The 27,532-nt window shown below is 35.7% G+C and overlaps 1 protein-coding gene across 1 annotated transcript; it reads right to left on the bottom strand.

Moving 5' to 3' along the window:
* Positions 1–6,171: 6,171 nt before the first annotated feature.
* On the bottom strand, positions 6,172–7,442 carry LOC137404997 (tigger transposable element-derived protein 6-like). The gene is made up of 3 exons (XM_068091223.1): positions 7,073–7,442; positions 6,506–6,850; positions 6,172–6,362 (listed from the first exon to the last, which is right to left on the bottom strand). The coding sequence occupies exons 1-3, from the start codon at positions 7,440–7,442 to the stop codon at positions 6,172–6,174; spliced, it is 906 nt and encodes a 301-aa protein (XP_067947324.1).
* Between the last annotated feature and the right edge of the window lie 20,090 nt (positions 7,443–27,532).

The following is a 27,532-nucleotide window of genomic DNA, read 5'->3' as shown; positions in this document are numbered from 1 at the left end:
TAAAACTTTATCAAGCACAGAGTGGCTTATCATGATCTTCATCACTATTTTCGTCATGACAGGGTGTTGATTGTTGGATCAGAGAACATTACCTTACTATTACCAGTCTGAATGAGATGTTTGTGCATTGCTCCCTTGCCATAAGATTTTAATTCATTCTAGGCTTGCCTAGTGCTGGGACGATATTACGATATTTCTGTATACCGTCGATATCACTTTCTGATACCGACTGTACCGAGTGCTTTCTGCCCATATCGAAATATCGTCGATATTTGACGATATCAACGATAATATAGATCCATCGGTTTTTTTGACATCATTGCCCTGTTTGCACATGCGCTCCTCTACGAAAAAGCCGCCATCTTTGTAGAAAACGATCGTCATTCTTTTGATTACTAGTATGTTAGTTAGTAATATTTAATTTTGCTGATAACAAAAAGCCTCTATTTGCAGGCATATTACCGAATAAAATGGAAACTGTAAAAGTATCCTGAATGCAAGCTAGTAGTGAACAATTCATGTTTAGTTTGAGATCGTTTGTGTAAAAATTACAAGAAGATTTACATGAGATGATGACTTCAAATAAGTAATGCAAGATAACCTATACAAAAATAAATTGATTGCTACTATAATATACAAGACTTCAGGCCTGAAGAATAGATCTTCTATGAGTATTGATTTGATTGTGGCAAGATTGATTGTTATCAATAATCGGATGACTATAATATGGTCTGTATCATCTGTCTGCGTGAGTATCGTTGATGTTTACATGATTAATAGTCTTTTTCGGTGTTGTTTTGATACCAAAGTAAAAATTTTCAAACAAAAGCATTGTTTGCAATAATTAATTGCAGAAGCTTCGTGTTTTTAATGATAAAAGTTGTCCATGAAGATGGCAGACAACGATAGAATGACGTCACGAAATATGAAGGATATTCTATTTGATTTGATACCCTATTCTTCAAATAATTATATTGGTGCATGGATTTATTATGGAGTTGTTTTCTCGTGGCAGCTTTTTCTGACAGGTAAGACAACTCCTAATAACATAACCGATATATCGGTTGACCACGCCATCATATCATATCGAAACGAATTTTTGATATCGTCGTAGCACTAGGCTTGCGTCGTATAGCGAAAATGTTGTATAGAGATGTATAGAAACCCATAGTAATTATAAAATGCAAACATTCTCTGGTAAAAATCATCAAGATTTTTTATAAGTGTTGGACATGTGTATTAAAAATTGGTAATTATATAGTGTGATAACCTTAGTAATTATAGTTACCTACAGTGGCTTTAGTATATTTAGTGGTTATGAACTGCAATAAAATGTAACATTACAACGTACTATGTGCAACATGTACTGTAGGGAGCTCTTACCTTTGAGGCAGACGTATAACATAGACCTTGAATTTAATTTAAATGATTTTAGCTTACTAAACATACATTTGAGGCTAAGTTTTAGTACATGTATGTATTTTTAACTATTTTACTGAACTTCAACTTTTTCATCGCTAGAATTTTATCACCTATCGGTGTCCAGTTCCTTTTCACTATTGCTTTTAGCCGACCTTATTAAAACTTTTATTCAACATAATTTGACAAGAAAGCCCGAGCGATGCTGTTCTCTTAATGAAGACGATTTTTGCTAGCAAATTAAAAAAAGCTGTCTGATCCCTGCCCCTCTGTTCAAAGAGATCGCAACTCCGACTTTGCCACTAGTTTTGAAGGGAAAACAGTTCATAACCACTTTTTACACAAGAAATGCCAAACTGAGAACAATCGATTATTTTATCTCTTTCAGGTTATGAGAAAGTTTTCGGCGAACAGCATATTGGCATTTTCGTTATTTCGACGTAATAAGCACAACGACAGCCAAGTTTGAATATTGAAATTTATGTGGAATTCATATGGTGAAATAGGATTCGTATGAGGAGGATGAAAAACTATCATGTTTCACGTCGTGAGGCGAAAAACTCGTATAACAGGGACATCGTAACCCGAGGGCGCACTGTACAGCAAAAATGATGAGTTGTCGGAGCATTATTAATATTTCATGTTTCATACAGCAGATCATCACTGACTGGCCGGAGCCGAGCATAAAATCTATGCATATACTGTATAAAAACCATTGCATCCAACACAGGGTTATTCCCAGCAATTTGCCAGCACAGCTGCCCATGTTATTTTCACATCGGACATGGCTGCCTGTACCATCGTATTTGCACTAGACCTTTTTTGTTTTACCAACTTCTCCGTTTAAGAAGTCACAAAAAGTTTGCAGCTGTCAACCTTTCTCAGTAGTTCGCCAAGTACCCTGTCGACGAAAGTTTGTACCATGCGCACCATATCGGTGTTAATGATTCTGTCACGGATAGCTTCATCTATTTATTTCCGCTTGTGATAGTCGCTGCTGGACTAGTAAAAAGAAAAATGAAAAATGAAAGCGGAAGCAAACAACGGCGGGTGTTTATGACAGTCCCCTCCCACCATACGACATTAATTCGTTACGGTGTTGGCATCGTAGGGCGAAAATGTTGTCTAGGAAGGTATAGAAACCCATAGTAATTATCTAATGCAATCAGCCTTTCGCAAAAAAATCAAACTTTTTGTATATGTAATGTAATTCAAAAACCCAGCCGGGGTTCTTTCAACAACAACCCAAGTTCAACAACTTGGTTTGAGAACATGGAACACGGGGCACTGTAAAGAGCCGAAACGAACTAAACGACGCAAAACTACGTCGGTGTCAGTTGTAAACTGTTCGGCCGAAGACATTTCGAAACGAAACATTTCGGTCCTGCTCGAAATTTCGTGGTCGAACCCCTGCTCTTATTGGCTGGTTAAAATTCTAGCGAGCACACCACACATTTTTCCTTACGTGTGTGAGCAAAGTTGAAAAAGAAATGGGACCATCTTTTTATTTCGTTAATTAAACAACATGAAGCAATTTACAAAAAGGCTCACCTGGACTTGTGATTGTGTTGCATAAATGTAAGATGTTGCACTGAGTTTTGCATAAATGTAAGAGAATGGTTGTGGTCTTCTTTCATGTAGAATATAAGTATGGTGTCATACTCATCCTGATGAAGAATCGTTGACTGACTTATTTATGTAAAACTACAGTACTAAAATAAATACTGTTTTTGTTTGTTATGTACTCAGCATAGAAAAACATTCATATGTTAACAAAAAATATAATTTTGTTGATGGGAAGGGTTGGCAAAATATTTATATCGAGTGATTTGTTTTGAGCAGCTGAACGATCTTTTGATAAATCTGATGCTTAATTACAATTAATAATTTTTCAGAAAAGTTTTTTGTTTACAATAGAAATATTTACCTCGAATACATAAAAACTACCAATGAAACAGTGCCCTGTATCCTTGCATAATTGCATATGGTATCTAGGAAGTGAAGTGACTCCGGATGCCGTGTGACATGTGGCTTAGCCGAACCGATCGAACTTCCAAACCAAACCCAAGTCGGCCTGTCATATGGCCTGTATTGAAAATTAGCAACAAAATAGTATGTTAACCTTAGTAACTATAATTAACTTATAAATGTTGCATTAGTTTGCATTATAAATGTTCTTTGTTGCAATAGTAATCATTGTCTTATTTCTTCCTTTAAAGAATAGAGAAAGCATAATATTATTATGCTTTATTATTTATCTTGAGGTGTTGACTGGTGTTTTAAAAAAAGAATCAAGGAGATTGACCAACCAGAAGCTGAGATATAGCCAGCCAAACATAGGTCTACCTAAAAACGAATCGGAGGAAAAACCCCTCGAAAACCCCAAAAGTTGTGACGTATAAAATCGACTTATTGGATATGTGCCGGAGTTGCGCACCCTTACCTCCATTGCGTATACTGATTGTTTTAGGCTGTGAGATGCGAAACGCTTCTCGCGGTAGTAAATAATTTACAGACAAGCTTTGGTTTCTCAAAAAAATCAAGCAAACATTGTGTGGTTAAGGCAACTGCCCACAACCCCCTGCCATGATTTGTCAAAACAGAAGAGGATATTTTGATTATTGTGCCTCAAACTTCAACTCTATATGCACCGAAGATCGTCTGTTGAACAAACGGCGCGTGTATAGCCTATGCCGGTCTATAATTTACAATATCCGCTATTCGCAGTTTGTTTACCAGTCGAATAAGACACGCGGGTGTAAATCTTTGTTCCTTCTTCATCTTTGTACCTACTGCAGCATTTAGTTGATTTTTAGGATTATTGTCACTGTTAATTAAACTGTAAGTTCACTACAGCCATATTTTTGAAAAGAATAACTTGACCGTGCTGCTCTTGTCGTAAGAAAAGAAAACAACTTTTGATTTGATTCTTCTGTCTATGTTATCTATAATTGTTTTTTATGATTAATTAATATAATCATAATGCATATTATACAAAATAATAATATACCTTTGTATAGAATTAACGATGTAATTAATATAATTTGTAGAAAATTCCAAATGATAATCGCGATTGATGATTGATTGAAGAAAATACTATGCAGATACTTATGCTGAAGTTCATATCTTATCATTTAATATATTACTTACTGAACTGATCATAGATGCGTGTAATTATTTCATGCTAAAACTAATCTACACGTCAGAGGGACTGGTTCGGAATTTTTGGAGCAATGATTGTTAGGCCCAATTTGATTAGTCTATTCTTTCTACGATTAAACCAATTAAACCGTCGTGATTGTTATAGGAGCGCGCATTAGTTGGCTTGATTGACCAATGGCACACAAGTCGATTTCATACGTCATATTTTTATGCTAATATGAGGATTACCAAAACACTTATGTTTTTTGGTAGACCTATGTTTGGCTGGCTATATCTCAGCTTCTGGTTGGTCAATCTCCTTGATTCTTTTTTTAAAACACCATTCCACACCTCAAGATAAATAATAAAGCATAATAATATTATGCTTTCTCTATTCTTTAACGTCATTATCAAACTTGGAACCCATGGCTAATGAAATAACGTTATATATATATATGTATATGTAGCTATATATATAACTATATAGTTAAATACGTATAAGGGTCTATCCATAAATAAATGGATTTTTTGACAAAATTTCAAAGTTATTTCATTAAAATAATGCTTCACATATGAAGTATACATACCAAACCCTAAAATAGAAAATAATTGTGCGGGTAGTGCTCCTCTATCGTGTTTTAATAGTTTGCTAAACTTAGTGTATATGCACAAAATACTTTAGTCATAATGGCGAGATAGAGATGCTTGTACATGGTATACATATTACTCTGAACACAAATATCTAATTGCAATGGATTTCACAATAGATTTGCTGCCCGTTAATGCATAAATTGGTATTGCATGCACTGATCTATTGGTGTGGGGCTGTTTTATAAGTTGGCATGTTTTGAGTAACAATGGTGACAGGAAACATCAATAACTTTCTACTACACTTGTATTATTAGTTCAAAATTAGTAGTAATTTGTTTTCAACGCTAACTTTATATGCTGTACCTTTAACTACAGTGAAACATGGATAACTCAAACTTCACGGGACCGAGTGAAAGTGTTTGAGTTATCAGAGCGTTCAAGTTATCAGAGCTCAGTCACAAGTGCATGTATTTATCAGTAGATACATATACAAACTACAAGTACATATAAAACTAAGTATAGGTTGTTTGTTGTAAGTTAAAGGGTATCTGATGTAGAGTTTTAAAGTATTTATCAGAAAATATAGATATTTATATACACTTAAGATTTGTGTGTTGTTTTAGGTTATGTGACTGCCAGAACTTTTTCAGATTAAAATTGGCATAACCTAATCGCGGTTAAAACGCTCAGAAGACATTTTTTCTTTTGAGTGTTTTACTCGAGATCAATTTTGCCAATTTTAATCTTAAAACGTCTTGTCAGTCACATCACCTAAAACTGCAAACAAATCTCAGCCCAATGGAAAAATATCTATTTTTTCTGATAATTTTTAAAACTGGACATAAGTAAACATTTATGACCAATGCAAAAAAGCATGCTTTACATCTGATCAGTTGTTTCATTTAAAAAACTTATCGAGTGTTTTCTGTGACAAGGTATTTTTTTGACAAAGATCAACAGTGTGACTTATTGTAGAAATAGATTTTAAACAGTTATTATAGTCCTTGCACTCTCTTGTATCTATAAACGTCTGAGGACATCTAAAGCGTTGTTTGCATCAGCCAAGGTCGGTGGATCAGGTTCAACAATCTCAGCCTCATCCTCTCTATCGGATTCATCGAGAGTACCACAATATGTCACGGACTGCACAATCTCTGCATCACTCAAATGCTCAACAACAGTAATGTCTGCATCAACCACTAAAAGCTCATCTGCAAAACCAAACTTGAATTTAAGCTAAAGTAACACTATTTTTAAAACATTTGTTAGGCACCTTAGACAGTCATAAATTTAGCCCTTTATTGGGTCGAGTTCATAATAATGTAACAGCATTGGCTATTTCAAGATTACTTACTTGCTGTCACATTTGATGTAGAATCTATGGTGTGTAGTAGAAGATTTAGATTTCTCACAGTGTCACCTTCTTCATTATCGTCAGCAGTTAAAGTCGCATCTGTTTGATCAAGGTTGGTATGACCAAACCCGTGGTGAAAACAGTTGGCAATCGTTTCTTTTGTGACACGGCTCCATGCTCTGTGCACCCAGCGTATTGCTTGCAAAACATTGATAGAAGCATCTGGCTTCTTTCCATGAGTGTCAATGTAATCAACAGTGAATTGCAAATTTTGTGGACGATAGTAAGATTTAAAAGTTTGAATGATTCCTTGGTCCATAGGTTGCAGCACGCTTGTGGTATTGGCTGGTGTAAATAGAAGCCTGATTGACATTTGCCCATTCATAGTTGGGTGTGCTGGACAGTTGTCAATGATGAGAAGCACTTTCCTGTTTTTTTCTGGTCTTCCGGCGATCAAAATCTCTTACCCATGTTTGAAAGATGTCACTCACCATCCAAACCTTATTGTGGTAAAACTGACATGGAATGTTAGTAACATTTTTAAAACAGCGGGATTTTTGAACTTGCCTATTACAATAGGAACTTCCTTCTCGGTGCCCGACATATTAGCGCAAAGTGCCACAGTAAGTCTTTCTTTTGACAACTTCCCTCCACAACACTTCTCCCCTTTAAAGTGCAACGTTTTGTCGACCATGAGCTTGTAAAACAACCCGGTTTCGTCCATATGGAATATGTCATTATAAGTGTACCTTTGAAGTAATGGAGTAAGCACCTCTTCTTTCCACTTTTTCACTTCTCCAACATTAACTGCAGCTGACTCTCCAACAACTATCTGACTGCCAATAGAACGTCTTTTCTTCCACCTGTCGATCCAACCGCGAGAAACAGTAGTATCCTTTCCTAAATCCTGCAAAAACTTGTTAGCCTTTTCTAACATAATTGGCCCATTGATAGGTATGCCTTCACTACGCACTTGTCTAAACCAAGTCAATAATACACCATCCAAATTATCGTGTGGCGTTGAACGATCTCTTAGCCTTGATGAATTTTGGTCATATAACGATCTTATTCTTTCTTTTTGTTTAATCCATGTTGACACTGTACTTTTTGGAAGATTTTCTCTTTTTGATAATGCTGATAGCTTTTGTCCTGCTTCGATTTCCTCGAGTACTTCAAGTTTGTCAGAAGGCCTCCACGCTTTTCTTTGCTTGTGTGATGCCATCGTAAAGCGGATGTCTGTTGTAGTGGGCGCCAAGCCACGAGCCTATTTGTGACATTTTATCTTTATGTATCCGTATATAATCGCTGTTACAATATGTATTTTGCATGCTGTGTCTATCTTTATTAAATTTTTATCGCTAATACTTTCTAACGTTTATAGATTGGCCGTAACTAAGCGAACGTCTTAGCGACCTAATAATCATTTTTATACGTTTTCTTTTTCGGTTCATTTATACAGTGCGGGGGAAATTATATGTACACTATACGCGTATAAAAAGCGCTTTCGTTAAGAAAGCAGAGTAGTTTCAGCTCCGCGACTAGTGGAAACTCCTTCGAAATAAATTGAACGGAAACCACGTTTGTGAATTAGGCAAAAAAACTGTTCGAATTAACGATGCCGAGGTCGAGTTATACAGAGCCATTTATCATTGCGTGGGAACGGACCAAGCAAATCCATTCGAGTTAACCATGTGTTCGCTATATCCATGTTTCACTGTAATTTCAGTTTTGCTCAAAGTTGCACATGTTTCCGAAATTTGCGTCACCGCTGTTACACTGTCACCATTATTACACCCCTCAACTCATAATTATAGGATTAATTTGAGTGAATTTCACATTTAACAGTAATTTGTGGTGATGTTGATGTTCTCATGTATGAGTTACTCATTATATTGTAAACTTAAGCCATTGTGGGAACTTAACAACCGACTTGCGACTCCGATACTGATAATGTTTCAAATTTTAATCATATCTACTCATGGGAGTAACTTGTAACAAGTGCTTGAAACAGAATATTGTTAGGTGGAAAGTCTGCTGGTCATTTCTGCTTTCAACATGGGTAAGAAAACATCAGCCGAGTAGATGTGTAAATATCGTAACGAAGTACGTCAATGTTCAAAACAATAGACCAATATTTGACTGCCCAAGCTAGTCAAAATCAAAAGAGTAGAACAAAAAGAAAAGCTCTACTTACAGAATATCAAACTCAAAACAAAGATCAAAGGAGAAAACTCAATAAAAAGCAAGAATTAGAGTTATTTAGCAAGCAATACAGAGATTGTGAAAAACTTTTGAAAGTAAAATTACTAGGTATGTACATTCATTTTTTTCTTCAAACAACTTAATGCTACTACAGCTGAGTACATTATGGATGTTTCAAGTATTTTGCAAAAAAATGTTATTAACGTTTAAATTAATTTTTTGTAACAACCACTTCCCAATTTGGCAACCCACAATCTGAAGACAAAGTTGTGAAAAGTTTGATCGAGCACTTCTAACTAGCTCAAGCAAAGGTCGCCAGACCGCCCATAAACTAGCAATGACAGTTGGACTATCATTGTCGGAAGATGGCAATAGAGATGAAAAAAAAGATATAATGAAACAAAGAAATAGAAAAGTAAAAAAGTATGCCATTGAAAAGTTTTAATTTTTACTTTTGATCCTGATGACCCTCCAATTAGTGATCCAGAAAGTGAGTGCAATTCTGAACCCATCAAACAGCTAGCAAGCACATTGAAAGGTGATTTTGTGCTAATATTGCTGCCTGAAAAAAATTCTAGGCATGTAGGAATGGTAAACAGTGTAGATGCCCTCGAAGCTGAAGTGCATTTTTTTTAGATGAGTGAAGCCAAAAAACACTTTTCTTGTTAATACAAAAATATAGCATGGGTAGAAAGAATTTCATCACATAGCCAAGTCGCTGTCTTGTCTCACTCGCTCTAAAGTAATGTTTTACAGAATATTTAGAGCATGCAGAATGATCTAAAACATTTTGTTAAGACATTCTCACAATTACATAATCAGTATTCATTTATTCATCTTACGTTATTTAAGCCTAATCATGTTTGTCATGTATTATTACTATCATATTATTATATTTTACACCTTGAAATCAACAAAAAAACATTTCAAGTTAAGGCTTGTCTATATATATTGTAATCATTAGCTTCAATGATTACAAAGAATGATTGCAAAGAATGCTGAACTGAGAGGAAAGCTTGCATTGCATCTCATTCATGCGTTGTGGGAGGGATTTCAGTGAACATCATATCGGCATCTTCGTTATTCCGACATATCCGGACACCGACTGCCAAATTCGAACTTCTGTAGAAATTTTTGTCGAAATGGTATAGTGAGAAAAATGTCATATGGCCGGTGCAAAAACCATGTTCTGTATAATAGGGACACTGTAATCTAAGGCTGTACTGTGTAATAGGGACATTGTAACCTAAGGCTGTACTGTATAATAGGGACATTGAAACCTAAGGCTGTACTGTATAATAGGGACATTGTAACCTAAGGCTGTACTGTGTGATAGGGACATTGTAACCTAAGGCTGTACTGTGTGATAGGGACACTGTAACCTAAGGCTGAACTGTATAATAAGGACATTGTAACCTAAGGCTGTTCTGTATTGAATTTATCCTGGACAGATGGGAAAAATTGGTATAAAAATTTGCCTTTAAAAGCCGTGAGAGAGCGTGGTTAATCGTATTTTTATAGGAACAGCATGGTTGTAAATTTTGACAGTAAAAATATGGGTTCTGGTTATTTATCAACCTTTCAGGAATTTAAGCTAAGCAATGAATCAGTTGATAAACTTTTGTCAGTTTTCTCCCATCAATTAACACATGTTTCACAACTTATAATAACCAAAAGACCTACGCTCATTTTCAACTTAAAGGTTTAGCTTATCCTATTGACCTACTGTAGATAACAATGATTAAATTAATTGTTACAACTAGCCTGTATTTGGCTACAGTATTTCACTTAATTCTAATATTGATTGAAAAGAATTTTACTCGAATGAAGGCTCCTACAATTTAATGCTCACAGGATGTCTAGCCATGATATGTAATGAAGTGATAATCCTTCAATAGTACTAAATTAGCCCATAATTAGTTATTTCATCTTTCAACTGATAATATATACAACTCCGCTATAAAAACTTTGGGGAGAGGAAGTTTTGGAAAATACGTGTCACCATTCGCTTGGAATTGTATTTTGCCTCCCACTCGTGCTTGAGTGTCATATATTGAGGCTTAACTCGACTTGAATATTATTGACTATGGCTAGTAGAACTGTGAAAGACCAACCATGTAATACCTTGCTAAAATGCGCTCAGTGCTCTTTGAGTCTAATAGTTTAGTTAGACCAGGGAGTCGCCATGAAGCATAATAATTTAAATTTATTATTTTATTTTGAATTCTGCTGTTTCCCCATTAATCCCGAGTTATTTAGGACGGACGATAAGTGAAAACCGTCTTTTTCCCAGTGGTATTTACCACTGCTGGAAAATCTTTGCAACCCTGCTTTTAGTAGCATCAGCGTGCGTGCGTGTGTCCATACCAAGTATACCTTATATCGTCGGCGATGTGTTTCACCCGTATGTGTAGCAGGGATCGCTAAACATATTATGGAAATGTTTACTTTTCCATATCCATAAACATAAATATTTCCATAATTTTATGGAAATGGATATGGAAATATGGAAATGTTATGGAAATGGAAATAATTTATGGAAATGGAAATAATATGGAAATAAATTATGGAAATGTTATGGAAATTGAAAAAGATATGGAAATGGAAATAATATGGAAATGGAAATAATATGGAAAAGAGATTGAGGTAAGCAATGATAGCGGCGAACCAAGTCCAAAACGAAAGAAAGTTCTGTTTACAGTAATGGAGGAAAAAACTGGTTCAGTGAACTCATCATGTGGTTCCAAGTTTAGGCTTGAGGTTGAATTTGAAAAATACGAAACAGAGGAGCTCCTTTCAGAAGACAGTTGCCCTCTTGCCTACTGGGCTCGAAATTCTCTCAGGCTACCAAACACGGCAAAACTTGCTCTAAGGTTTTTGGCTTTCCCTACATTTAGTGGACCTGTAGAACGTTTGTTCAGTGTTGCAGGCAAAATTTTTAGACCGGACAGGTGTAGGTTAAAAGATAAAACATTTGAGGCTCTTATGTCTATACGCTGTTGTCAGAATTAATAAATAGATTGTGATATGAACAAATACTTGTGATGTACATGTTACATGTATGTCCTAGATATATTTTCATTTCCTGTCATTGTATTATTTCATTATTACCATGCATGTATGTTTATTACATATATAAAGTATTTAGTTAAAATTTATTCAACTTTGCTACCACCAATGGTTTCATGCAGCAAGCAATCTTGTTGAAATCGTCCGAGAATAATGTAAATGGAAATCATATGGAAATGAATTATGGAAATGGAAAAAATATGGAAATGTTATGGAAATTGAAATAATATGGAAATGTTATGGAAATGGAAATAATATAGAAATGAAATAGGGAAATGTTATGGAAATGGAAATAATATAGAAATTAATTATGGAAATAGTATGAAAATGGAAATAATAAGGAAATGAACTATGGAAATGTTATGGAAATAGAAATAATATGGAAATGAAATAGGGAAATGTTATGGAAATGGAAATGATATGGAAATGAATTATGGAAAGGTTATGGAAATGGAAATGTTATGGAAATGGAAATTGTGACAAACACGTAATCCCTGATGTGTAGCCAAGTCTTAAACTTACTGTCTCTGGTTTCTTTTGTCTACCCACTTCGGCACAGTTTTCTTGTATTACGACAGTTGTTCTCTAAAGGTCCGGCTACACGTAACGAATTATTCGTTCAATCTGACCAAATCCACGAATTTCACAGAATTCACAGATCTATTCTGCCGAATATCATAGATTCGTTTAAGCTGTGCATGCACACCGAATTCGTTACCGAAACACGTTTAATTGGCTAACCAATTTTTTTAGCGAGCACGATTCTATTAGCTTTGACAAGTGATATAGTCCAAGACACGTACGACGACATACAATAAAAGTGTCACCGCGATATGACTTGATACATACGATGCAACTGCCTATATGCGCTAGAGATAGCGACTGTTTTTGCGACGGAGCTTTTGCTGCATAAAAAGAAATTATTATTATTGAAAAAGAAATAATTCATAACTTCTAAAATATCTAAAAAAAAATTCTGGATACACGATGAGAAGTTCCTGTCATGGTGAACCAACGAGAGAGAACCAACAATTGCGGTCAGATTGAACGAATAATTCGTTACGTGTGGCTGGACCTTTACACAATGCAAATCTGTTGCTATTATCAATGTCTTCCATACAAAATATATTATACTCTTTATGATTTTATATGACTATGAATTTATATTATTTGATATATGTCCCGTGTAATTTTTCAGTTACTTTGATGATGATCAAAGTATTACAAGTAACTTTCTTAGTGAAGAACCAGAGGAAGAAACCATGTGAGTCGATTATCATGTGTTCAATCCATAACTACATACACTTCATACACTGACGCATTCGGAAATTATATTTACTGCACGTTTAATTTTTGCTAGATTAGCTCTATCGCTACCAAATTTATTTTTAGCTCTGTCCGAATTTTTTTTTCTATTCACACAAATGTTGACATAATTTCACTTGTGATAGCTTGAGAAAGAATGAAGATATCCACTTAATTTACAAGACATGTTGTTGAAGAAAGGAAATAGATAAAAATCTTAAATTAACTTCTTTAAAAAATGACAAAGATTTTACAAACTTTACTAACTGTATTTTGCCAGCAATTTCAATAGTCATGTTTTGACTGTCGCCATAATGTTCGGTTACTATTACAGTTTTCCACATGAAATACACGCACTAGAAAAGTCAGAATCACACGATATAGAGTCACTGGAGTCCCAATGGCTAAGAATGGTAGAAGCTTCTACAGCTGTAAACGATTGCGGTATTCTTTTTTAGCCGTGCTTTTTCCGCGATGAACTTTCTGTTTGATAATCAGTGAGCCGCTAGTGAGTCTCCTGATTAGTCTATATAGTTAGCAACAAGCTTGTTTTAATGGAGTTCAGATCTTATTGGTTTATCTGAAGACTGAAGTGAAAGCTGTGTGATTATAAATAAACTAATGCGCTGTTTAAAAGCCGATGTATCGGCTTCCAGTCACAAAGAGCAGATAACCCGAGACGATACATTGGCTTGCGGTAGTGAAAGAGTTAAGCCAGGACTGTAATATCACACAGTACCTGTATTTGCCATCTAGAAGTAGGGAGAATTGTTCTGGTTCAAATAATTGGCAAGCCGAAATTGTTGTCATAAATTTCGAACTGTTGCTAACAAATACCTTATGTGATATGCAATCCATTATACACTGTGTTTCCACACTTTGAATATTTTGGGAGTTGTCTGCTGCTGACGAGTTTGCACCCTATTGTTTCGACGATTCGGAGTTGTATTTTAGATCATTCCAATATTGTTTATGTATGCCTTAAAACAAAAGATGTAAAAGCAGACTCGCTTTCAATAAACGGTCACTTTTCGATTCATGCGTAGTCAACTAGTTGCACTAAAATAGAAATTATTTCGTCATCTTCCTAAGATCAACACATCATTGGTATGTAAATGTAAAGGCAAAACGTCAATTAGAAACAGTAGCGAGTAACAGTACAACGTTTTCGTAGCAGAGCTGCGTGGTTGTGTGCTGAAATTTGTTCATATCCATTAGAGAAAACTTGGCTGAGTATTATCGGTTGCAATTCCTCAGCAGTAGTGTTTCTATGGTGTCAAATAGTACCCTTATAGCGAGTGCCTTTGCACAAAATTTAGCGACGAGAAACTGCGTCAAGTTCATTCAGGTTTTAGTTTTATGATTTAGAGTGAAACCTACTCCGAACCCATATGAGCATGAAAATGTGCTGATCATAAAGTTATCTCTCCCTAGAGTGATAACAACAAGCGTTTCCGTTGCCAAAAAGGAGCATTTAGGCCACGCTTCTTTTTTTGTGCTAGTCAATCGTAGTGATTGACTAGATCAATAACATCAGTCATGAGAATGGTTAAACAAGGATCATGAATTTCCAGTTAAGATAGTAATTAATGCTCATATTAAAGAAATGAGGATTATAGTTTATTACTCTAATAAATGCTTATCCCACGACCAAACGAGCGGAGCGAAGTGTGAGAGTTTTTATGATAAATGCATGTGCACACAACTTACGAAAATTATTCATCAACAATGAGACAAACCCTCGTCAAGAAATTTCATTAACAAATTTGAGCATCGTTATGTAAAGTCGTTAAAGTATAATAACGATACAAAACACATTTAAACCTATTTAAATATGTTACCAAGTCTTTGTAAACCGTCGGTATTATCTTAAAACTTACCTATCTGATCAGATTATACACAACCAGACGATTAATTCCAACGAAAATCGCCACAAAACACTTGAAAAGCTTGGTTTAATAAAAGTTAGGACCGAAAATTGAAACGCCGAGGGACAGATAACAGAACGATGAAGTCTTGCGCATTTCACGAAAAAATAACGTGCACTTTTCATCAATCTATATCATTGTCGAATTGCCGAAGGTTTTGGCAATTAACATAGGAGTACAGAAATCGTTTCATTTTTGCCGATTTCAATTTTTTCATTTTCATTTGCCGACGCATTTGAATACTTTCCCATTCTAACTGATTTCCAACGCGGTATAAGTAAAGCAAATGACGATGATATTTTTTAACGTTTCTTATGAGATTATTACAATAATTAATTATAAGTTTGTATGACTACAGAACAATGACTACGTAGTACAGACTTTCTAAAAATCTAACGCAGTGTAAGTAAAGGCATGACGATGATATTTTTTCTAACGGTTCTAATGAGATTATTGCAATTATTAATTATAAGTTTGGATGACTACAGGACAATGACTACGTAGTACAGATTTTCTAAAAATCTATATAAATATTTCAACTTCGTGATATTGTTAGCTAAGCCATTTTGAAATGTAAACAAAATTTTGAATTGGTTTTTTATTATTACTATATAAATAATATTGGTTATTCTAGTAATATCAGCGCATTTTACTTCTAATATTGGCCAATATTGCATTTCTTTTTTTGCAGGAGGAGAGATATAAACATATAATCTTTTCCTTTCATTATTGCTATTTGTTGTATATAATGACACCCAGTACATTACAGCTACCATTGCAGTTATCCTATTTGACTGCTAATATTGCATTTCTCAACCATCAGTATCCTTTCTTTTTTCCATTATCACTTTGGTCATGGGCTGTATGACAGTGGAATTTCTAGTTATTTAAAGCAATTCAATACCTACCAGGGATTGCTAAACATATTATGGAAATGTTTACTTTTCCATAAACATAAATATTTCCATGATTTTATGGAAATGAATTATAGAAATGCTATGGAAATAATATGGAGATTAATATGGAAATGGAAATAATATGGAAATGAAGTAGGTAAATTTTATGGAAATGGAAATTAATTATGGAAATGTTATGGAAATGGAAACTGTGACATATATGTAATCCCTGATACCTACATGACTTGCAAAGGCACTGAATAGATAGTGTTCAGTGAGTTAATGCAATCAGTTACTCATAGATAAGATAGATAGTCATACTGGTGTTGTATTACATTAGTGTGATGGGAAGCTAATCGACTGCCATCATCTATGAGCTGTACTACCCAAGTTTGCCGAGTAATAAAAAAGTCTTTGGACAGAAAATTTATTTTTAAATAACATTTACCATTCTTACTTTTAAACTTCATATAATGAGAAATTATTTTTTAAGCAGTTCAAATGAATTAAGAGAAAAAAAGACAACTGTAAATTTTTCAAGCTTTTTCAAACAGCTGTAAATTTAAAATTTCATATCATGAAAGAAGTTTTTTTGTTGAAATAAATTAGGAAGAAATATGAAACTGTAAATGTGTTAAACTGTAACATAATAAGCAAGTAATGGCTAAATATAATCTGTTTAGCTATGATTACAATGAAAAATTATTTAATAAATAAGGTAATGAAAAAGTCTATTTTATTTTTATATGATTATAATTCATTATAATTAAGTATAATTTATTTTTATTTAACATATAACAACATTTGCCTCTCTAACTTTCAAACTTTTTGCCTGCTTACATCAAGCAAACATGTCCACTAACTAGTGGACATCTTAGCTTCAAGCTAGTCTATGTATTTGATTGATATGTATTAAAATCTAATATTACATGCAAGGGCTGTTGGTGAACTGTGGTGTCAATGAATCACTCTATCACCATACAATGTCAATACTTTCGGTTGATGGCAGTCAATTAGCTTCCCATCACACCAATGTAATGCAATCCCAGTATGACTATCTATCTTATCTATGAGTAACCAATGATAAACAGCCCCCATGTTTGGGGGCTGTATATCATTGGAGTAACTGATTGCATTAACTCACTTAACACTATCTATTCAGTACCTTTGCAAGGCATGTAGGTATTGAATTGCTTCAAATAATAAGCATATATTAGAGTAATAAACTATATCATCATTTCTTTAATATGAGCAACAATTACTATCTTAACTGTGAAAATTCATGATCAATGTTTAACTATTCTCATGGCTGATGTTATTGTTCTGTCAATCACTACGAATGACTAGCACAAAAAAGGGCCGTGGCCTAAACGCTCCTTGTTGGCACGGCAAACGCTCATGTTGTTGAAGGCACAGTTATCACTCTAGGGGGAGGTAACTCTAAGGTGCTGATCACCTCATGTTTCAATATGGACTAGATAGACGAGTGAGACTGATATGGATTTCCGTAAACATGAATCAAAATGTAAAGTTGTTATATATAACATTTTGTGTCTGGTATCACCTTTCCTTTCAGAGAGAAATTGATCAAAAGTTACAATTTTATTTCAAAATTGACCTTCAAGGTCAATTTTGAAATAATGGCTATCGAATGGCTTTTAACTAGTAACAATAAAGTAGAGTGTATGTTGTTTGCTAAACAACAATTCCATGTTAGAGAAGCGCTTAATAGAGTTTTTTGAAGGGTGACAGTTTATTCTCATTTGATTCATTGTAGGGAACGCTTAGATGAATCTGAACCAGTCGGTTTCATTCCATCCCCTCGAAACAGAGACCAGACATATCAGACTTCTCCAAGGAAGGACGTGACAGTGGATGGTGCGTTTGAGAGGTCACGAGGGGTGAGGGCAGCCGATGCATCTAGTGTGAGGTGAGGCTTATTTATCAACTCATCTTGTTTAGTATCTTCTCTATAGTAATTTCTTCCACTGACAATTACAGTACACTCCTATGGTGTGAATAATTCATGTAAAGTTTCTGCTGCATACTACGTAAAAAATCCATATAATGCAAATTGTCAAGTCGATGCAAGTTCTCATCTTCTGTCTGGATAACTAGAATCTCGTAGTTAGCCTTAAAAATATCGCTTTCTCTCTTGCTGCACTTGGGAGAAAAACGGACGCATAGGATTACTTCTATTATATATACACACAAGTACCCTGGCAGTCTAGTGTGTCATTAAGGATCGTCAGGTATGTCGATAAAGCACAGCGAATAAGTAGCTGTGCATTTATTCAGAAATACCTAAATAAAGACAGCAAATAATATGAAAAAAATCATAAATGAATGTGATCGATTGGCGCAGGCTTCGAATGTCTGAAATTGGAGTATTATTTTGTCATAACTTGTAGTCTAGTCGAAAGCTACATTTAATCCTAACCTCAAACTCTCGTGACAGATATGCGGATGGGCAGACATCTTTGTTTTACTTTATTACGGGCATACAAAACTATTTTGTAATATTTTGCCTTTACAGAATAGACCTTGATGTCTAGGAGGAATATTAAAAAATCATTGTAAATTGACGTTGAAAATGCGCTCCTTTTAACTTATCGTAAAATTATCATAATCATGGACCATAAGCCATAGAATAAAGAAGAATATAATGTATAGAATAAAAAAGGAGAAGAGTTGTCGATACAAACCAATAATACTAAAGTTACTGTATGTACAGTCATTACATTAAAAACTTATGTCGAGTTTTTTTCTCGAGGTCATAAAGTCCCATTCTTCACCATTTAAATTGTGATCGCAAGGATTCTCTTATGATACATGTTTTAGCATGTATTCGACTTGGTATTTGGGAATCTAGAAGTAGCTTTAATAGCATATGAAACTATCCGGGTGGTATTCTCGACTGATGCTTCAGCATATGGCTCATAAAGGTCGTGGTATAACTTGGGCAAATTATGAACTGAAATATGGCAGTGTGATCAGTGTTGGCAGTTTCTATAGTCAGACGAACTTGTCTAAGAAGAAAATCGAAGCAATGATTGTTACTGTCAGCTACTGCAGCTAAAATCATACCTAGATTGTTCACCCACACTTAATCAGTATTTTGTCAGCAGAATGGTGAATTGCTCTTCTGTAGTTGGCTGACTTATCGAATAGTTCAATTCCATTCGTTTCTAACATAAGTGCTGTTTCGGAAGCTCGCATTAAATTTGTCATGAATGCTAGGACCTTGGCCTATCAACAATAGACTTCATTGGTAAATTTAGCCAATCAATCTGCTGATGAGATGCTGAGTTGTTGTAGTAAACAGTAACAAAATCTTAGATGAGTTTGAGCATGTGCACACAACTCCCAATTTTTGTTGCCAACACTACTTTTCACGCACCACCTTTCTGTCATAAAAACAAATAAATAATGCTGTTAGCATGTTTGGGTTTTCTTTTTTACTGCAGTAGATGCTTCTATAGCGTAAATTCCAGATAGCGTAAAAAATTTATGTGAAGTTTTTCTTTGTACTTCGAAAAAATTCCATAAAACGTCAAGTGGGGAAGAGTTTTCAAACTCGATTTGAATGGCAACCTATCTCGTCACACTTGCGAGAGAAAAATGACGTGTGTTTATGGTATAGCTATTATGTTTACAACTTCCATGACATTGTAGTTTGTTGCGATAGGTCGTCAGTTGTGTCAACAAAACAGAAAACATGTAATGCGCGATTGTTCATCAATGCTTGAAGGCAATCAATTGGTGCAGGTGTTACAGCATCGGTCTTCCAATCTGAATGTCATGATTTGGGAGTATCGTCAAAAGTTATCTTTTATCCTAACTTCACCCCTCCCCCAAGGGTGCAGATAGATGACGGACTGTTAGGTAGGACCGCACTTTTTATAGCAAAAATATTTATTGTTTTGCTTTATTGTAGGCGTATACAATATTTGTTATTAGTTTTATTATGCAGAAAAAACTGCGGTTTAAAAAAATGAGCAAATCGTTGTAAATGAACGTCAAAGATGTGTGCTTTCCATCTTCTTGTTGTAAAATGACCACAATTATGGTCTATACAACCAGTAAAATTGGTCAACAATGGAGAAAAGTTGTCTACGCAAACCAATAATACTGCAGTTATCGGACAGCCTACAAATTTAAAAGTTAAGTATAGTGTTTTCCTTTTTAAATGTCCAAAGGCGTGACTTTGAAAATATCTTGGTAAGGTAAGTAATTCGCAAGAATTTCACTGTTTGTATAATGTACAATCTCTATGATGTAAGCGTTCTTGGAACTATTACTAATGCATGCAGAGGCTGGACCAATCATGGCGTGACACATATCTAATTAGACGTAATCTATGCATGTTTTTGTTGCAGAGACCTTACTCGGAGGTACACTCGAGCCAAAGAGTCTCATAGAAAGTTGGCTATGGAATTTAAAAAGTCAGAACAAATATTACAGGAACTTAAGTTGGCATTAGATAGCCAAATACAAGATGCAACGCCCACTGGTATGACCTCTCATTCAGACAGTCATCACCAACAGATGCTCATTGACTACCCTCCTTCTGATGCCACGTGAGGCTTATGTTCTTTTCATTTTGTCTGCTCATAAAAATGAATATACACAAAAATTTCAGTAGATTTTATCAGAAAGTGTGGACATTTTTTAACATTTTAACGTTTTTGATGTTTGAGGTGATCTGACTGCCAGAATGTTTCAAGATTAACATATTTCCTACAAGATGAATTTATTCGCGGAGTTATATTTCGCGAAAATTGTCTTTTCATGCATATTCGCAGATGAATTTATTCGCGGCTGAAAACTGCCACTCTCTAGGAAAAGTTAACTCTATTGTGGCTAGTAATCGTTATTCCTACGCATGCACACACAGCATGTTCCGTTTATATTTAGCTTACAACTACGAGGCGTTCGAGCTATTCTACGGTAAACAATTTTTGCTGCGTCCAGAGGTTTTTACGAATATTCATCGCATTGGAGGCCTTTGATAAGCCAACAACTTGTGGTAAGTAATGAGTTCTTTACATTTACTAATTTAGTTGAATTTTACTTTGGTTCTTCAGTCAAACGCAATACTAATTTTTTCCATCCCTACTGCTTCATTATTTGTTTTAGTGAGAGAGAGAGAGATTTTTCATCATACACCGAAGAACAATGATTGCAAGGGTGATAGATGTCATTCTTAGAAGATCACTAATAATTCAGGGAGGTCTGGAAATTGGGTTGAAGTGACCACAGCTACTAACGAGAAGAATATATGTTTTAAAAAAATATAGAAAAATAAAAAAAATTATCGTTATAAAAAAATAACGAAAACGCCTTTACGAGCACAAATCTTTGGCCAACTGGCAGAACTTTGCAATAGTAAGCCACGAGGAGAGTTCTGATGATAACTTCCTTACCAGCCATGTAGTAGCGAGAGAATCGCCTTCCAGCACCTACCCAAGACAGTGACAGCGACAGAGCTGCTATTACCAAAATAACTAGTCAGAAAGCACCATTACACGCTATTATTCACATATCAAGAGTACCAGTTTACTTTTATTGCTAGACAACCGCCACATAGACTAAACTGTTTATATTTACTCTATATTCATCGTTTGTAAAATTTTATTTGTATTTGAAATATTTTATTTGTACACTCAAGTTTGTAATAAATTATAATATAGCTATGCATGAAATAAAATATATAATTTAATCATGTTTGCTACAGCGATATCAAGGAGTTGTTGTCGATGAAGGGGTCAAGGTTGACTGGTTGCCTCTCTGCCAATATTCCTGCCTTGATGAATATTAAGGCAGGAATTTTCGTAATCGCAGTAGTTTGTTTCATTCTCAATCTGCAGTAAACACAAAAAAGAAAAAATATTAACGAGTGTTGAGGAAGTACAAAAACAATAGCTGAAGTATTTAATGAAAGCGATCAGTTTTTAAACAAAAGAATCAACTAATGCAGTTGATTATGGAAAAACGTATCTGCACTGCAAATCAAATACGTACCATAATGTCCAGATCAGAATCATGATCGTCCTTGACTTCGGTATTAGAGATTGATGGAGTTGATTCTAATGTAAAAAGACTAGGAGAGCTTTTTTGCTATGCTGAAGCCATGCCGAATAACTTGTAAAAACCTTGAATAATTTTGTAAAGTTTGACGCAATGGCAAAAAAGCTCGAAGCCTGGCGATGATTTTAATGAAGTTTTGGAACTCGGCTACGTTTAGTTCTTCTGCCTCGCGGCTATTTTCGCGATGACGCCATTCTGCATATCTTGTGACAACCTTGAATTATTTTGTAAATAAATGAGATGCATTGCCAATGGTGTTAGCTCAACAAAGCTCAGGCAATGATTTTAAAAATGTTTTGGAACTCAATTACGTTTAGTATTTACATTAAAAACTAGGCTAGCGACTAGTTTTCAATTTGATGCAGTAGTTATTCTCTCTTGTGATTAAAAAAAGAACTAATTATTCACTGAATTTAATAATACGCGGGATTGACTTCACGAAATCGCGAATTTTTATGACCAACGAATATTTTCATCCTGTAGGGTATCTGCAAAACTTAATCAAGTTTAAACTGTTCGGAAGGAGATGATGTCTGAAATGGTGTCACTAGTTGCTATAGTAGATATCAGCTTGCGTTTGAGCCGCAACTATGCAAAGTATGCAACTATAGATGTTAAAACCACACATTAGGCTTGATCTGTGCATTTTAAGTGCGGTTACGTTGATTTTATTCTTGAAACATCCGGGCAGTCAGATCACCTTACAACATCGAAAAACAATCGCAAATGATACGAAAATGTCGAGGTTTTCTACTAAAACCTAAAGTTTCGTATAAATTCATCTTCAAGTAGTGCATCATTCTATAGTTGACTAACTAATGCAACTAGGAGTGGTGTCGAAAAGAGGAGCAAGGCCATATTTTATAGTAAGTACTGATGTGTTTGTTTAACGAGGCACCCGGTTAACCGTGTAACGGCAGATTTTAAAATTGCTCTAATATTCGTTTAATGCAAATCCTTTGCAATTGCAACGGGCAGTGGCAGCACAGTTATGAACATAACTGTATGCGACAGTCGCATACATACAATAAGTGGGCTATGGCAAAGTAGCCACCCTCATCTCTCACTCAGTACCTTCCTATGTTAGTCATACACTTTCTAGGATTATATCAGTGTGTAGGGCTTCAAGTTCAGTACTCTTACATCCTTTCTAAATGTTGCAGAAAAGAATAAGTACTGCTCTTCAAGAATTATTAAATCTATAATATATATACATGTATATATATATATATGTAAATACAGTCAAACTCGGATAAATCGCCCTCGGATAGCTCGAACACATGGTTAACTCGAACGAATTTGCTTGGTCCGTTCCCACGCAATGATAAATTGCTATATAACTCGACCTCAACTTGGTTAACTCGAAAAATTTTTGCCCAACGGCTACTGCGGCGGTTGTTATCGCTGTAGAATCACTTTATTCCAAGCCATAGAGATCAACCTCCACTTTTAATAGTTCTTAGACGCCTTTATTACCATCATCGACAAAATATTTTTAACAACTTTTTTTAAAGGTTTGCACAAAATCAAATTTTACTAAACATTCGCTTAGCGATGACCCTCCGAAAGCTAGGAAAAGTGAGCTAACTTTCAAATAAACTTGAAGAAAAATCGGCAAACTTGATCTTGGTTATTGGAAGTTTGGATTTTTCTTCTGAGCATTTAAACAGCGATCAAGTTTTGCCAATTTTAATCTGAGAACGTCCTGGCAGTCACATCACCTAAAACAACAAACCAATCTTGAGTGATAGAAAAGTCTCTATACTTTCTGATAAAAGCTGTTTAAAACTTCACAGTAGAAGCCTTTTAATTTGCAGCAAGCCATCTATGCATTTGATTTATATATAGTTTGTATGTATGTTTGTAGTATGTACATTTATCCATAATAGAAAGTGATCAGTAAAAAACTGTTCACCAACTGGTATTAACCCTTTGGCTCGGTAAAAGCCCGGCAAAAACACCCGAAAGTCGTGTAGTTTATTTTTCAATGTTCAATAAAATCGATATTTTATGAACGCGCATAGATCAAATCTTAAATTTGTTTCTATGAACAAAATATTTTGCACATAAACATTCATTTACGTATCTACTATTACAAAACAATACAACCGTGGGCAATTGTCCCTGTATGAAATGCTTTGAAGCATTTCTTTCGGTAGAGTCAAACGCTATAACGTTGCCGTGCGAGCTACCATAACGATCGTTTTTCTCTGTATATTTGTTTACATCATTTCTATCATCTGAATTATTTTTTTTCTCATCAGACAAAAAATCACTAACGATCGCAGGATCAAATAACCTTTTATTTTACCGTTTTGAAAGTAGAGTCGATATTGACTGGTTTTTCTAACTTTTATTCTTTTCCAAGGAGGCGGGATTTGTTTAGCTTACTGATCAACGCCATATGTCAGTGTAGGGCTGAACTTGACTTTGCTGACGTGAATAGAATTCTTTCGTTATTGCTCATATGGTGGTTTGCATTGTGTTGTTATTTTGCTGCGTTGTTTTAGTTTTGACGGAGATGCCGAAGGACAGTCAGGCTTTTTGCAGAAACCAGTTCCTCATCAATCTAGATCAAGGTCTCCGAGGGTGGTTTTCTCTAGTATGTGAGATGAACTTGTTTAAAACATAGTTGGTGGTTGCGATTGAGCTCCGCTTCTGCCAAACCATACAGTTTGATGTGGTGTGAGTGTTGGAAATGTCTCTACTAGACCATAACATGGACATCGTCCTTTCAGGCTATCATGTTTGAAAAGTGGCAATTAAATAGCATACATAGTTTTTTATTTTGCTGATTGTGGGAAATCCTAATAAATCACATCACTTTTTTGCATCGTTTATGTTGAGACATTACAATTGATGATCAATAATATTAAGACCCGTGCGCATATCACTCAAATCGACTTTTGGCTCTGCGATGGACCGCAGCGATTAGCTCCTACGATGTCATTTTGTGATAAGCAGCCAATTTAATCATTGCTAACGACGGTGCAATGGACCTTCAACATCAGGCCTGTATTTACTGGTTGCAAGTTAGGGCGGCTAATGTTAGGCGACTAGTTATGAACACCTGGGGGTGTGGAGGGGGAGGGGTGTAAGCCCCCACCAGGTTTCTCTTATGTAGGACCTCTGCCGGGCCTCTCATGTGAAATTTTAAAAGGTTTTATCGGAAAGTATCAACATTTTTCTTTTGTTTTTATTAATTATTTTAGGTGATGTACCTGACGAGACGTTTTTAAATTAAAATAAGCAAAACTTGACCGCAGTTAAAACTCTAAAAGAAAATATATCTTTTTCTTTTGAGCATTTTGATCAACAAAGATCAATTTTGCCGATTTTATTTTTATGTTCATATGGGTGTTTCCGCGCTTTCGGTGGGACATGGCCAAGCGGATGTTTGGTAAAACCTGATATTTTGCACACCTTTATAAAAGTCGTTAACAAGAATATTTTGCCACTGATGATAATAATGACGCCTACGAACTACTAATAGTTGATGTTTGTCTCTGTGGCTTGGAATAAAGTGATATTCTACGGCGATAAAGACTGTCTCCATAGCCGTTGGGCAAATAACTTTTCGAATAAATGATGTTGAGGTCGAGTTATCTGAAGCAATTTATCATTGCGTGGGAACGGACCAAACAAATCCGTTCGAGTTAACCTTGTGTTTGACATGAAATGTTACATTTTATCTGAGGGCGAGTTATCTGAGTTTGACTGTACTTAGCCGTGGAAAGTTCCCAAAAAGTTGGGGCGGCTTAGCTGGTCAGTCGCCCCAGGGAATACGGGCCTGTTCAACATAGTGAATTTTGACACCGATAAATACAACTGTTGGTATATTTACAGGCTTTTTTGATGTCAGCCGATTCAATTTCAACAATTGTGAAAATCAATGTTTTTTGGCCGGCGTGACGAAAAACTACGCTCATGGTGATATAATCATTAGTTATGTCAAAGATAACGAAATGGCTCCCAAGATCAGGAATGCAAATTTGTAATTTCTTTTGGTTGTTAGTTAGCGAACACCGACAGTTAATAGCTCGCAGTGTGTACATCTTAAGGTTGGTGATGACGTCAAAACAGCTAAACGTTGAATGAAGGGTAACGGTGCATCTAAAGGTCGGTAAAACGCGCATACAACACATGCGCAACGTGGACTCTCGAGAAACATTAAAAATCTTACAGTGGTTAAATGAGTAGCGTTATCATTAATCGATGAAAGTTAGTATGAAGATGACTCTATTACACAGACTATTGGGTGGCTGTCTCCCTCCCACCCCATAAGTCTTCCACCCAATAGTCTGTTACACAGACTATTGGGTGGCTGTCTCCCCCCCCCCTCCCTAAGTCTCCCACACAATAGTCTGCTACACAGAATATTGGGTGGCTGTCTCCAAGCAGGTAAAAAAAAGTCACGACAGCCGCTGTCGTGAACTGCAGTGCAGTTCGCTGGACTTTTTCAGAAGATGAAGCAGAGTGGTAGTAAGTTGTTTTTGTTAGTTTTTAGCATCTTACAATAGTTTAATTTCAAATGGCTGTTGCTACAGTTTGCATGATTTGTCAGTTGTGCTGTTCTCGTTAAAGGATGTGTGACGAGTAGAGTGAATGCATCTCGTAAACCAGATTACGAGATATAATTTTGCAGAATGTTTTCTACCTACGGCGTTGAGTCGTTCACATTGAGTGATGCGATGTAACTCGGTTTCAACTGCAAGTCGGAACATCCTGAATACATATTTCTGCACTTTTATTAATATTTCTAGTTTTAAATCCCTGATGATGGCTTCTTTTTTCTGTGATGCGTTGCAATTGGAAGGATCTGCCTTAAAATTAAAGTGAAAAAATTAAACAAAACCCAAACAGGCGATAGAGCGGCGACAACAAAAATGGCGTATCTCTGAAACTGAGTAATAGACTGATGCTGTCTCCCTCTCCTCAAGTACAACAGAGTGTATTCATTCTCTGTCTGCGCATTACTAGTTTACAATTGTTTGCATCGCCTATGTCATAAATGACGCTAAGACAGAACTACGTTAAATATTACTTTAAATATTTTATGGGTCGCGTTCGTAACTCCAAAGAGACGATAGTTAAGCCTGGTTTCCATACGTTTTGTACATGGTTACATGGTTTCCGACGTCGTGCGTAGGCCAGCTGTGATATGGAAACGTCAACGCGCGATGTGCGTACGCTGATCGCCAGGATCCAACAGAATGGATCCTTGCGATGGGTGCGCGCGATGATGTATCCCACAATACACCGCTAAACCTTTTCAACCTATCCCACAATTCAAACAGAGCGTTGTTTTTCGAGGAAATCGGTCTCCCGTACGAAAGAGTAAGCCTGGTTTTCATATGACAGCGCAATTTGGCAACGGAGGGCTGTTTTTCCGAAGAAATCTGTCTCTCCTACGAAAAAGTAAGGAAATTATCTGCCCGGTCCAATGCAAGCACGCGCGCCTACGCGCGATATGGAAACACTGCATCGCGGCCCAAGAAGTGATCACTGGGCCTCGCACGATCATTGCGCTGTCATAT

The sequence above is a fragment of the Watersipora subatra genome, chromosome 9 (assembly GCF_963576615.1).
Source record: "Watersipora subatra chromosome 9, tzWatSuba1.1, whole genome shotgun sequence".
Lineage (NCBI taxonomy): Eukaryota > Metazoa > Bryozoa > Gymnolaemata > Cheilostomatida > Watersiporidae > Watersipora > Watersipora subatra.
This window is presented reverse-complemented; position numbering and strand designations above follow the sequence as displayed.

Excerpts from the sequence above, each read along its gene's own strand:
- LOC137404997 (XM_068091223.1), bottom strand. The coding sequence starts at position 7,442 with ATGTTAGAAAAGGCTAACAAGTTTTTGCAGGATTTAGGAAAGGATACT. Across the intron at positions 6,851-7,072 it reads GGAAGTTCCTATTGTAATAG|CCAATACCACAAGCGTGCTG; the intron begins GCAAGTTCAAAA and ends TATTTACACCAG. Across the intron at positions 6,363-6,505 it reads TACATCAAATGTGACAGCAA|ATGAGCTTTTAGTGGTTGAT; the intron begins GTAAGTAATCTT and ends TTGGTTTTGCAG.